General features: G+C 36.7%; 1 protein-coding gene across 2 annotated transcripts in view; it reads right to left on the minus strand.

Moving 5' to 3' along the window:
- LOC144972824 (sodium/calcium exchanger 1-like) overlaps nucleotides 1–15,000 on the minus strand; it is a 61,569-nt gene that overhangs the window by 34,900 nt on the left and 11,669 nt on the right. For both annotated transcript variants that reach the window (XM_078914503.1, XM_078914502.1), the window contains exons 2-5: nucleotides 11,783–11,993; nucleotides 9,549–9,665; nucleotides 5,915–6,086; nucleotides 1,857–2,067 (exon numbers count right to left, since the gene is read on the minus strand). In XM_078914503.1, coding sequence (XP_078770629.1) covers nucleotides 1,857–2,067; nucleotides 5,915–6,086; nucleotides 9,549–9,665; nucleotides 11,783–11,967 — 685 coding nt within the window. In that variant the 5' untranslated portion in view covers nucleotides 11,968–11,993. The remainder of the gene's footprint in view (nucleotides 1–1,856; nucleotides 2,068–5,914; nucleotides 6,087–9,548; nucleotides 9,666–11,782; nucleotides 11,994–15,000) is intronic.

Genomic DNA, 15,000 nt, shown 5'->3' on the forward strand with positions numbered 1-15,000 from the left:
AGCCTCATAATCCGAATTGTACCTAGTTATAGTCCCACTGACTTTTACCTTTATACTTAAAGAATATACTTAAACCATCACCATTACTACTTCAACCATCGCCATCACCAGTACTCCTATCCCACCACCACCACCACCACGACCACCAGAAACAATAGATAGAATGAAGTTGACGTCACTCGGGTCTTTGTTTTGGTTTTTTACAGCCGAGGGAAGGTGGGAATCCGAGATTAGATTAAATGTCGGATTGGTTAAGCGAAAGCAGCCTTCCAAAACATGATCAATATTTTTTGAACAGACACATATTATGTCAAACACTAAAAATGAGGCTTCTACAATTCAACATTGATCTCATATTGAAAATACTCATGTGAAACATGGACGCTGAGCAGGCAAATAATAAAGAGAATAGAAGTGGCCGGGTTGTGACTCAAAAGAAGAATGCTGAGGATCCCATGGACAGAAAGAAAGACAAAATAGGAACTGAAGGAACTGGCGGAGTACTGACGATTGTTGAAGAGGAAGATAAGAAAGAAATGGGCAAAATTCATGGGACGTATGAAAAACAAAGGGTTGGAAAACTCGGGGAAAGTTGAACAGGAAAAGAGCACCTGACCGACAGCGACAAAAGACGGTTTGACAAAATGGATGGGGACAGAAATGAACATGGACACGGTGCAGAAGATGCAGGGAAAAAAAGATGAGCGTTTATATAGAGCAATATCCACGAAACGTGCTCAGTGCGCTTTACAGAGGGTCCCTGACCAACAGGTAACATGTAGAACGAGACATGACGCCTGTTAGGCGATATTACATTTTTTCCGGACAGAGACAACGTTGTTAACGACCAGGTACTCATTTTACACCTGAGTACGGTGAGAGAATGTGAGTAAAGTGCCTTTTTCAAGGACTCAACTATGCGCCAAGCGAGGCTCGAACCCAGTACCTTCCGATCCGAAAGCGAGTGTCATACCACTAGACCACATAGTCTCACAATGTCCTGCCTAATAAAAGCACAATGTGATTGAGAATACATCCCGGGGGAACAGATTGTATACATGTCGATCTTTATAACAATGTAGTTACATTATGCATTGCTTCCTATCTAGATATATATTTTATTCTTATGTTTCATCAATTCGTTCCATAACAATTTCCAAAGAGTTAACTTACAAAACTTACTTTGAGTTGGCTGATTTTTAAAAATACAATAAATTTATTATTATTCTCGGCCGTCATCAATCAAAACTTCAAAATGACAACAACAACAACAACAACAACAACAACAACAACAACAACAGAAGGTGATTGGAAATCTGAAGCAGGGTGCGTTTATAAAAGCGTGTGTGTTTGTTTATTGGTATCTACATTATAATATACGGTATGAATTATTGGGATGAATAATTTAATATCACGAAATTTTTTAATCGAATCCATCAATTACAGTATCATGTCAAAGCCTATTTTACTTCATTCTGTAAATAAGAACACGTAGAGAATAACCTACTAAAGTTAGCATCGTTTTCTATGTATGTTTTGATTAGACTAACACACAGATAATATGTTTTGGTATATGTTAGTAAAGTGGAATCCCGATAAAGCCAACACGACCGGACCAGAGAGATTGTTTGACTCAAAGCAAGGTTGACTTTAACCTAACCATTAACGGAAGACTCTTGGATGAAGAACAAAAAAGTTGGGACCTACAAAAGTGCAGAAGTTGATTTTAAGAGTGTTGACTTTATGTGGATTCCACTGTAGTTGGCTAAGTTCTATTTGATTACACACAAACACACACATACACACACACACATACACACGGACACACACAATCTTATGTAAAAGCAGTATCTCACCTAACCCAAATTCTTTCTGGCTGTCTTCTACTTTGGTTTTGGCACAACAAAACTCCCTGTCAGCCAGATAGGCTAATAGGACAAGGATGGGGAAGAATAAAAGGGTGACAATGGCCTCCCATAGATCAACAAAGTCTGGGGTGATGGCTACCAAAATGACCAAAAGCCAGAGGTAAGCAAAAACACTGAAAAAAGCTGTGATGGCAAACACCTGTGGAATAATGAATAATTTCATTAATGTATGTATGTATGTATGTATGTATGTATGTATGTATGTATGTATGTATGTATGTATGTATGTATGTATGTATGTCTGTCTGTCTGTCTGTCTGTCTGTCTGTCTGTCTGTATGTATGTATGTATGTATGTATGTATGTATGTATGTATGTATGTATGTATGTATGTATGTATGTATGTATGTATGTATGTATGTATGTATTATGTATGTATGTATTTGTGTATGTATATGTATGTATGTATGTATGTATGTATGTATGTATGTATGTATGTATGTATGTATGTATGTATGTATGTATGTATGTATGTATGTATGTATGTATGTATGTATCTATCTATCTATCTCTCTATCTATCGATCTATTTATCTATCTATCTATCTATCTATCTATCTATCTATCTATCTATCTATCTATCTATCTATCTATCTATCTATCTATCTATCTATCTATCTATCTATCTATCTATCTATCTATCTATCTATCTGTCTATCTATTGAATCGTGTTTGATACAAATATGGTACGAAAAGTGCTCGACATGCAGTAATGGAGCGAATTATTATTATTTAAAATATTTCCCACAATGTTTGAGACAGTCTACATTAATGTTTCAGGCTTAATTTGCCATCGTCAGGACTGAGTTGTTTTGTTGACTGTTGTTGTTTCTTGAAGTGGTTCCGGTTTAAAGTTGCTTAACAAGAATTTGCGCCGATGGGGACACCTTCCGTATATCTCATTTTTCATGTTGAGTGTGGCTTCATGAGGTTGTTTGATTATGGTATATTTTTCTTCCAGGCATAAGCTACATTGTTTTGATGTTGGTGTGTATCCTGTTGCTTTAGATAAAATTTTCCATGAAATGTTGTGGTCTATTTTGTTGTCTTTTAATTTCCAAATATGTTCGCTGAGTTTTGTGGATGTTTTTTTGTTAGTGTTTCTAAATGCTGAGGTGTGGAGGTTGTATCTTGTTTTGAAATTATTTTCTGTTAGTCCTACATATTTTTCTTGCTTGTTTGTTTTAGTTTCTGTGACTGTGGCTTGGTAAATTAAACTTGATTCTAAGCATTGTTTGTTTAGCGGGCAGTGTTCTTTATTTCTGCAGTTGCATTTTCTGGTGGGTGGGTTTTGCTCTTGTCGGTGGTTTATTAATATTTTTTTGTTGTGGCTTGAGATTATTTGTTCTATGTTGCGCATACACGAGTAGCTTATTTTTATGGTATTCCTGTTGATAATTTTGTGTAGCTTGTGGTTTTTTGGAAAGTGTGTATCAATTAATTTCAGGAACTGCTGTCCTATGTTTGTGCTGACGTTTTTGTCGAAAGGTGGGTTGAACCAAGTTATGTGTCGTTTTCTTGTTTTACGTTCTTCACTTGTGTGTTGGGGTTTACATGAGAGGGAGGCGTCTGTGTATTCAAATGGTGTGTTGTATCCGCTTTTTGTGAGTGCTTCTTTGTAGGGGGTGGCTGCGACGTTGAATATTTCTCTGTTTTCCGAAAGTTCACAACATCACAGAAGAGGAAAAACACATCATCAAACACACCAAGCACAGCACACTATACTATGACAACACGCCGTGGACAAAGCGACATAATGATTTCGACGTAACAATGGGTTCGTTCGACGGTGCTGAAACATGCGAACTGGTCGGACTCTACATCCTGTCACAACTGCAACATACACACACATACATCGGCCTCTATAGAGATGACGGACTCGCTATAACCAACAGACGACCAAGAGCGAACGAAAACATCAAAAAACAAATCTGAAAAATATTCCAAGACAACAATTTGAAAATCACGATAGAAGCAAACAAAAAAACAGTTGACTTCCTCGACATCACATTCGACATAAAATCCAATTCATTCCAACCGTTCAGAAAACCAAACAACACCATTAGCTACATTAATAAAAACAGCAACCACCCCCGTCCCGTCATTGAAAACATACCAAAAAACATAGCACTGAGGGTGAGCAAACTTTCGGAAAACAGAGAAATATTCAACGTCGCAGCCACCCCCTACAAAGAAGCACTCACAAAAAGCGGATACAACACACCATTTGAATACACAGACGCCTCCCTCTCATGTAAACCCCAACACACAAGTGAAGAACGTAAAACAAGAAAACGACACATAACTTGGTTCAACCCACCTTTCGACAAAAACGTCAGCACAAACATAGGACAGCAGTTCCTGAAATTAATTGATACACACTTTCCAAAAAACCACAAGCTACACAAAATTATCAACAGGAATACCATAAAAATAAGCTACTCGTGTATGCGCAACATAGAACAAATAATCTCAAGCCACAACAAAAAAATATTAATAAACCACCGACAAGAGCAAAACCCACCCACCAGAAAATGCAACTGCAGAAATAAAGAACACTGCCCGCTAAACAAACAATGCTTAGAATCAAGTTTAATTTACCAAGCCACAGTCACAGAAACTAAAACAAACAAGCAAGAAAAATATGTAGGACTAACAGAAAATAATTTCAAAACAAGATACAACCTCCACACCTCAGCATTTAGAAACACTAACAAAAAAACATCCACAAAACTCAGCGAACATATTTGGAAATTAAAAGACAACAAAATAGACCACAACATTTCATGGAAAATTTTATCTAAAGCAACAGGATACACACCAACATCAAAACAATGTAGCTTATGCCTGGAAGAAAAATATACCATAATCAAACAACCTCATGAAGCCACACTCAACATGAAAAATGAGATATACGGAAGGTGTCCCCATCGGCGCAAATTCTTGTTAAGCAACTTTAAACCGGAACCACTTCAAGAAACAACAACAGTCAACAAAACAACTCAGTCCTGACGATGGCAAATTAAGCCTGAAACATTAATGTAGACTGTCTCAAACATTGTGGGAAATATTTTAAATAATAATATCTGTCTATCTATCTATCTATTTATCTAACCATCTATCTATCTATCTATCTATCTATCTATCTATCTATCTATCTATCTATCTATCTATCTATCTATCTATCTATCTATCTATCTATCTATCTATCTAACTAACTGCTTCATGCGCAAATCAGGTGTTGACTAATTTAGTGACAAGACACCTCCGGGTTTCGGATGTCGAATAACACGAATAACACTCGGTTTATCTTTAGGATCCTTATTGAATTTAATAAAGATTTAATAAAGACCTAGCAAACCACACGTCATTATCCCCGCACTGTGCAGCTGAAGGGGGAAGGGGGCGGGGGCAAAATTAAACAAAACAACCTAAACTAAAAGCAAACAATCAAACCAACAAAAAACCCAGAACAAATCAAAACAAAAAAGAATCGCAAAAACAAAATAGCAAACAAATAAAACAACAAACAAAACAAAATACGATAAACAAATTATCACGGATCTCATCTTCCAAGTTTTGAGTTGTTTTATTAAAACAACAATGGTATGAAAACAGAATCAATTAATTTTTTTAAATTATTCTTTTGACCGCATACAAAGTCAAAGGAAATCTTATTATTGTTTTCGCAAACTATTGAATGAATGCAATATCTGCCAAATTCTGTCCCTTGATCGATGGAGAAAGAATAATTGAAAAGAGTTTCTCACAAGTATCTTATGTGGTGTGGCTTATTCTTTTAATGAATTGTGTGATTTGTTAGTTTAATTCACTTGTAGAAACAATCAAGTGTTAACACGTGTGTTGTCCTCTTAATAGTGTTCAATGTGTTGGAAACAACTATGGGACAGAATCTGTGATAAACGCATTCACCTAATAAGTGCAAAATTTATAGGAATGAGCTTTAATAGTATAACGCTGGCTTTACCTTAATAGCCTTGATCCTCCTTTTCTCATCCTTGGGGATACAGAAGACACAGACACCCGTGATACAGAACAGATTGAAGGCGGCAGACCCCACAATGGTACCCGGCCCCAATTCCCCGGCCTTGAACTCATTACCGACGATTTCAATGATGGACAAGAGGATCTCTGGGGCACTGTGGATTATAAGGACATACATGATCAGGTAATTAAATGAAATTATATATCTATATTAACCAGTTAACTACCATGCTCAGGGAGTACACGTATTTAACAAAATTGATAAGAAAACTTGTCCGTCAAATATCGACGATTTAAATGACCCTCAACTTTGCAAAGACTCTCAAACCTGGGACGGGCGAGGTCCAATGTTTAAGGGTTTTTGCCAAGATAAGGGTAATTCCGCGCCAGGTTTTAAAATAAGTATGTGTAATCGAATAGATAATTAATTTGGCTTGTAAATCGAACGCCTGTTTGATAAATAATCATATATTATCATGATAGATATTAGTTATGGTTGTTAGAATTCGGAATTTGATATGTGCCAGACTGCGTAGGATAGGTTTTTCTATACCATTCCAAGTACTCTCACATCTTATTTCGTCATGTTTGTAGTTGTAAATCTTACAATGTTAAGAAATTGCAATCTAACTACAAATGAAAATTAGAAACTTTATTCTTGAAAACAAATACAACTGTGTCTACTCATACCTAAGTTTGCCTTCACAGGCCGCCATTCTTGTTTCTCTCTCTCTCTCTCTCTCTCTCTCTCTCTCTCTCTCCCTCTCTCTCTCTCTCTCTCTCTCTCTCTCACTCACTTCCATAAAAGGCAACAGGGGTAAAAAGAATGTGGGCCACGCTCGGGATTATCAAACCTAACTACAAACAAAATTCTTAACATACATTATTTGCTATTCTTTGGATAAGACGTTGCTCTATCGCAAATTACTTTCTACATTTTTAAAACTGAAAACCAAATACCAAATCACCTTAAGTTTACATACATATAAGCATAACTGCCATCCAGTTGATCAGCATAACATATCAAAATGTTTGATTTTGAGAAGCTGGTATAAATTTGTAACAGTGTACAATATTATTTTTCAGAGCTTGCTTTTATCAGAACTATGTGAGCAGTGTTTGGAATTTGGAGCACAAATCGACCCAGGTGTAAATGTTTATCTGGCTATAGTCAGTGACGTATAACGTAAGAGGGCTGGGAGATTTGCAATATATATAATGGCAATATTATGATTGCTGGAGGGATGAGTGGAGCAATGTGAAGTTATTTGAGCCTGGTAAACCATTGGGAATGTTCCATATATAAATGCTCATATTCATTCTATTTATTTCGGCGGGTTGATTTATTATATACTCTATCTTGGTATTTTAATCAACTAGGAAGGTGATTCTTTTCACCAAATTCTCCCTATTCTCTGACTATAATAATGATGGCGATTGTATGTAGACGATGTCACCTTCTAATATTCCTCCTCTTGCTCCTCCTCCTCCTCCTCCTCGTCCTCATCACCATCATCAAATTTATCATTAGTTCTGATGTAGACACAAAAAAACCCCATCGCCATGCAAATATTTGTTAAGAACCAATCGTATTTATTTTTGTGACTGTTATTTGCTTTTTTCTTTTTTCTGTTTGATCATCACTTTGAGATCAAATTTAAGTTCTCTGCATCAGCAAAGTTCCTAAAAATAAAGATGAACTATAGCTTTTCGGGGTACAAAAACATTTGAGTGCTGGCAAAGCTATTCATAATTATTTTGTGGGAGGCAGACAACTTATGAGCATACTAAATGGCGTGTCATCTACTATGCATTTCAATCGACATAATAGGATCAAATAAATGAATAGTAGGAATAAATCAATGAATTGATAAATGAATCAACAGAAATGGCGGATGGATCAATATTAACACTTTAGGAGGCCAATCAATATTCGAAACTGAGCTCATTTTGTCCTATTCAGATGGGTTTTTATTCCAGACAATAAAAATAATTCTTCCTGAGTGTCATTGAGAAATATGGTGTAAATCGCTTCATGTATTTTATACCGTAATTATATTTTATTGATACATATCTTTTTTCTGCTCTTATGACTTGGACATTTGATTTCTAACAAGCCATCGTATTGTTGAGAAAAAAATCTATATACCTATCGATAAAAAAAACAAACCTTCAGTTCAAAATGAAAATCAGGTTTGTTGACATACACCAATTGAAATCCCACCATTAACAAACTTGGATCTGGATCGAAGTGCACTTATTTGCAGGTCTGATAACCCAATTCCTTGTGGGCTCATTGTTGTAATGGAAATGTTAGAAAATGTCGCAAAATATTTGTCCATTACAACAATGTTAAACTAGGCCCATAAGTTGGGTTCGGATGTCAGATCTGCATATATGTAGACGTAGATCTGGATGTAAATAGGTGCCAAATAAAAAGTTTTGTTGTCTACTAATTCCATTCCTTATAATATGGTGCCGGCCGAGACTAAAATGGTAATATCGATTCATGAAACTTAGGGGCTAGGTGGGTTTCAATGACCATAAGACTTTAAGTTTACGAGTACATATAGTTTTTGTATTTGTACGATTTATATGGCGGGTAGAATTGGTGTGTATTGTACTTAAGCACATACCATCATTACTCAAATGCTATGTTTACCAACTTGACATTAAAGACCCACATACGGAAGTAGCCCCTAAGTTTCATGTCTCAACATTATCATTTTAGTCTCGGGTTTTATGTTAATCAACCTCTCATTAGAACCAACCCTTTGGCTAAATGCGGTTCAGCAAAATAAATATAAACGAATAAACGTGAACAACTATTATGAGAATTAATAAGGATTAACCTGATTTGACTCACAATTCTTCGTTTATTCCCTCAACAGCCTTTTTATAGAACCAAACCTCCTGTTAGGTGTCATTTTTTTAACTTTAGTCAGTATTGACGTAAACATATTTGCAGGTCTGGTAACCAAACCCTATTATCGACTTGTTATTTTGCGTTGGTTTAAGAGTATTTCCATTACAGCATTGAGCCCATAACAATTTGAGTTATCAGATCTGCAAATAAGTGCACGTCACTCTCTTCGGTAATGTCGGCCATTAAAAGTAATCGGCGGCCCACCAGATCCTGAACATTGCTCACTATTTTTGGAACATATCTCAGGATGCATGATTTTCCCCCAATGTTAATTGAAATTCCAACAGTTACCGTTTAAAAAAGCATTGTAATGAACTAGACGGCCTGCTAATTCGGCTAAAAGACATTCACAGTAGATAAATGATGCCAAACAGCCGAATCAGTCAACACCAAAGTTTTCTTTGAAAAGAACGTGATTAAATTGATAATGCTTTTTTATAATGCTGATCATCAAAATGATGATGATGATGTATAGTTATTATTGCTGTCTTTGTTGTTGTTGTTGTTGTTGTTGATGATGATGATGATGATGATGATGATAAAGATGATGATGATAATGATGATGATGGTGATGATAACAACGATGATGGTGATGATGATAGTGATGATGACCAAGAAGATGACGATGATGATGATGATGATGAACATGATGATTACAATAATGACAACAATGGTGACGACAATACCATACCTGGATCCCAAAGCCATGAGTGTGAGATTAGCCACTGTGTTATTCCAAGTCTTGACTTCCACTTCTTTGTATCCAGTCTCCGAATCGGGATCGGCAATCCGTACTGTATTGGTCCGACTGGGATCGTCACAAAAGGGAAAATAGAACCATGGTTATTCAGCAGAATGATCAGAAAAGAGAACAAACATTGACTTGTTCCTATAATTTACAGTATCAATGTTATGGTTTACAATCTGACAATGGAGTGCCATTAGTTATACGATAATCCAAACACCTCAGCTCCTAAATATATTATAGAAATTGTTCGGATATGCCAGCAAAAAACCCCAACAAAAACAAACAACTAAACAAAAACGTCAAGTATCGATGGTACGCGATTCGGTAACATTCATTTAGAAGTCACTATTCTAAACAATGGAAGATGCCAGTCACTTGACCCTTTTTTCAGAGTTCAGGTCAGATTTATGCCTTTGTCTTAGTTTCAGTTCAGAATCTAAATTTGATCACACTTTCATTTTACACTGACTTCATGGCAATGGAAAGCTCATTGTTGGCTAAACTTTGAGGAGCCAAGCGTTATAATCTTTTGTAAAAATCTGGCACATTAAAAAAAAGCAGTCACTTCCAAATGGTATAATCTATAGTAAGCACAGATCTACTTATTAACAAATATTCTAATTTAACCCCCCCCCCCCCCGCCCATGGCCTGTAAGAGAGAATGATGAATAATTGTTTACCCTATAGCTCATATGTGATCGTATTATTATTTCGGGTCGGTTGATTTAGAGACTTGTGAATTTCATTTACTTAAATATATTTTTTTTAATCCAAGAAGTATAATCGCATGTGAGTTGTCCTCAAAATAGTATTTTCGGTGTTGGACACAACTTAGGGACTGAATCGACGTTTACTCAAGGTTATGGGCTTATTGTACTCTCCAACCAAGGCAAAATATTGTCCATTACAACAAAGTTATATCAAGCCCATAATAGGATTCAACAGTCTGATGTCAAGTCCGCCCAGCAACCAGCAGCTTGGTTCTAAACAAAGAAAATCGGTACTTTTTATTCTTCATGCTGGCTAGAAATGTTTCACATGTCATGTGATCAGAATGTATAATAGTCAAAACATGATGAGATTTATAATATTTTTCACCTCTGGATACACTTTTATACACGTCCGAGAAGTATTTCATAAGGGCGGTGATGGATATAATGGCGTCCGCCATTGTTCCAATAGTTTAGAACCGGTGAATATGCGTCATTACGAGGGAAGTGCCTTCACGACTGTTGAACCCTATTGCGTTCGGTTATCAAACCTGTAAATATGTGCACATAGGACTGAATCAACGAGAAACGTATTTCTCCAACAAATCAACCAACTTTGAATGTTAACGTGAACCAAAAAGAATACTCGTATATATTGACTATTACAATAAATGGAGCGAGGACTGTGAGAAATATTTCGTTCCTCAATGCATTGACCTACAAACCAACTAATGTTCATCACGGCAATAAAAATTTACAATGAGAGGGAGGTTATTTTCAAAGTTCAAGATCAGCATTATGAACATGACCTGTTTGGCACAGACCCAAAACCTATCATTCATAGATGGTTTATGCCGATCCATACGATACATTCTATTTGAATCCATTAAAAAAATGAATGAATGGTGTTTCAGTTGATTGCGTTATCATTTTCTTTGTGGGTCGATTTCTTGGTACACTATTACAATTGTATTCTTATCTATGGTAGGTAGCAGCACTTGGACTTTATTAGGGTTTTGCTGTCAGCCATTTGTATGGCTCTTGTATCTACAGCCGGAAAGGTGAAAGATGATTTGGGCACAGATTTAACACTAAAGAGGAGGATAAAATTCACAAAATCATGATAGAAACTTGTTGAACGGCAAAAAGATGAGTTTTATAATATAGCGCAATACCCACTAAATGTGATAAAAGCTACAATGGGTACCAAGTAAACAGCTATGTTTAACCAAGAGTACAAAATACTGACGACTGTAGGACTTTAAGGAGCAATTGCATTTTCCCGACAAAAACAATTATGTTGCCGACCAGGTACATATTTTACACCAAAAAATCTTGAGTATTTAAAAATCAGGTGCCTTTTACAAGGACATCTTTGCACCACCAAAAGGGGGACTCAATCTGAGACGCTGTAGATTAAGAACCGATTATCATATCATATTTATAAAGCCGCGCTCTGAAACTCACCTTGTAATCATTTCGATGGACTGCATGAAGATATCAGCGATGATGGAAACGCCGAGGAAGCTCCAAACGAGGCCCAGGAAATAGATGACGGCTCTCGCCTCTACAGACCACGTGTACTCGTTGACGAAGGGCATAATAAGGCCCTCGTCCGAGCATTTGTAGTCATCCAAGTTACAGGTAGACATCCTGGTCTTTGAATGGAATCAAAGCCCTGAAAGGAAAAAAGATATTATAAAAATAAAATAAACGAATATTGTGCAGTACGCATCCTCCTTCCTTTAACTCCTCGTTTACACGGATTCCTCGTATCAATCTAAAAACGGATGAGAGATGAGAGAATGGCGTTATTAAGGTGAATGGGAGCGATCTATATTCATGTTTTCGTCCAACCTAGTCATCGATCACATGACTGCACAACGATTGGACATTTCTCAATTTATCTAAATACGCTGCTTTGTTTATGAAAGTTGTAAACTTAACCATGGGTCATGCTGAGCAAAATGACCAATTGGATTCAATAGTCTGATGTCACGTCGCCCAGCAACGGCGGCCATCGTGGTTCTAAACAAAGAAAGTCGGTACTTTTTATTCTTCATGCTGACTAGAACTTTTCATATGTCTTGTGATCAGAATGTGTAAAAGTCATAACATGATCAGATTTATAATGTTTTTTTTTCCTCTGGATACGCTTTTATGCTCGTCGGAGAAGTATTTCATAAGGGTGTCCGCCATTGTTCCGATAGTTTAGAGCCAGTTACTAAGTTATCATGCGTCATTACGAGGGAAGTGACGTTGCGACTTTTGAAGCGTATTGTAATGTTGGATATTTTTCAAACTGTGAACACTTGGGGTCATTTTGAGCACACTTTGCAATGGGACCTATGACCTCGAGCACATGGAAATGTAATATAGATCATGCCCATTGTTGGGCTGTAAACTGAGTGCATTCAATTTCCTCTCCTGTTCGTGAAAAATCGGTGTGTCATTGACGCTGTGGAAAGTATGCGCATGACTAAGAATCTCACAACTTTGTCATCCAGAAGTATAACGGACCAACACACAAAACTAAGTGTAACATTGAACGTTTATAGATAGTTCGAAGATGACGTCACTCAGGTCTTTGTTATTGTTTTTAGCCATCCGCGTTTATGAGTTATGCTCACTGAACTGTATTAACCCGACTATAAATGTTCATGGATACACACAGTTTTGTGTGTTGGTCCGTTATACTTCCGGATGGCAATGTTATGAGCTTCTTAGCCAAGCGCATACTATCTATAGTCTGATTAATACAGTTTAGTGAGAAGTACTCATAAAAAGGATGGCAAATAGCAAAAACAAAGACCCGTGAGACGTCAACTTCATACTATCTATACATTTCTTTAATTTAATCACAACAAACAGATGGAACATAGCAGCAAACAAAAGTTCGTGTAACCTAAAACGTTTATATTACTATTCAAACAAGTCGCAAGTCTTACACAAGCAATATTTAAGATGACATAGTTGTATATTGTAGGATTCTTATAAAATGATCCAAATCATGTGCTTCCACCGCGTCTTCAGTGAAGTTATTCCAAAGTCAAATTATTGATGGCATAAAAGATTGCATATGACTTTGTATTTTCGAACTTGGTGTTAGATATCGTTGATCGTGACCTCTTGTTCCTGAAAATGTTGGGCTTGGTTGGAGTTCGTTAGTTTTGACATCTACCAGACCGTTGAGCATCTTATAAAACTTTGTTACTTCTTTCCTCGAGTGGTGTCCACCACAAGTTCTTAACAATGCCATCATTTACGCTAATGGCTGTTCTATAATCACCAGTGACCATGTGATCTGCCTTCCGCTGCACCATTTCATTTTTTTTTCTTATTTCTCTCTGTTACATGGTCCTAAACTACCGAGGCATATTCAACTATGGGTCGTATTAGCGTTTTCTTTTCTTTTTTTTTTTTTTGCGAACAATTGCCTATGTTCCTTGTAATGAGAGTATTGATGTTGTTTACCCCTTTAGAGCTGTTATCATGTTCGTTCGAAGAGAGATTTGATGTTATTGTTAGACCGAGGTATTTTGAAGATTTAATTGTAGCAAGGTTTGTATCACGAATGTTGTAACCGGATATCAGTGGATTACGTTTGTTGGATATTCTCAACACCTCACACGTTGCTGGATTAAGCCACCTCTTTTCCCAGTGTTGAAAATTATTTGTAATCGGGTTGCATCTGATATATTATCGATTTTTCTATACAGTAGGAAGTCATCATGAACAATCTAAACTTGGATGTCACCATGGCATCAAGGTGGTTGATGTATATTAAAAGCAGTGGGGGCCCCATAACTGTTCCCTGATAGCTCAAAAAAATTCGTCTCGATCTATGTTACATTTCCTCAATACAGTATTATAATAATTAAAATAGATCAGTGCCCGTTCGTAATAGGATTATTCCCCGTAATGACTGCGGGTTCCCGACTAGTTAATAAAACAAGATATAGTCTTTGTATTTAAAAGAAGGCGGTAAAGATTATCTAAAGAAGTTGAGCTGATAAAAAGTGGGTGGCCAGATTCGCATGGCTCAGAATGTCCCGAATCGCGACAATGCTATATACAACACTTAACTGGTTTACGTTACATTTATGGAATAGACGACTCGGTGTGAATGTCATAAATAATAGATAATATATAAACGAGACCACACATTATGATCTTACTCGTTATGAGAATTGGCACGGCATTTTATAGAGCGGGTCAGCTTGCTCTGTACTTTGATATGGTACAACTGCTCTATTTACTAATGAATTCAATATAATTTAATAAGGAGTAACGCACCATCGAGCTGATTATCATAGATAATGGTGTTAAAATGTGTAATATTAGTTTTAAAATAGCTAACTGAATTTGCCTATAAGATCAAGCATATGTCACTGATGCTGCATTTTTTTTACCGATACAACGTTGTTAGTTAGCAATAATGAGCTTATTTCACACCTGATTTTTCCTTCAGACATTGAGCCAACGGAGCCGGAGTTTATCCCGGTTTCTATAGCTCGGAAATTGACAATAGTAATTGCTTGCTATCCTGTGGATAGGACGCTAGTCTACTGCAAAGTACTTCCCACCAGATCTAACAGACATAGCTACTCATTCACTGCCTGGTGGACAGGGGATCCAGAAAAATCTCTTCTGCACCTGGGATCGATCTTGATCTCTTTGGGTCT

The sequence above is a fragment of the Berghia stephanieae genome, chromosome 5 (genome assembly GCF_034508935.2).
Source record: "Berghia stephanieae isolate SIO BIC M18660-M18661 chromosome 5, UCSD_Bste_1.3, whole genome shotgun sequence".
Lineage (NCBI taxonomy): Eukaryota > Metazoa > Mollusca > Gastropoda > Nudibranchia > Aeolidiidae > Berghia > Berghia stephanieae.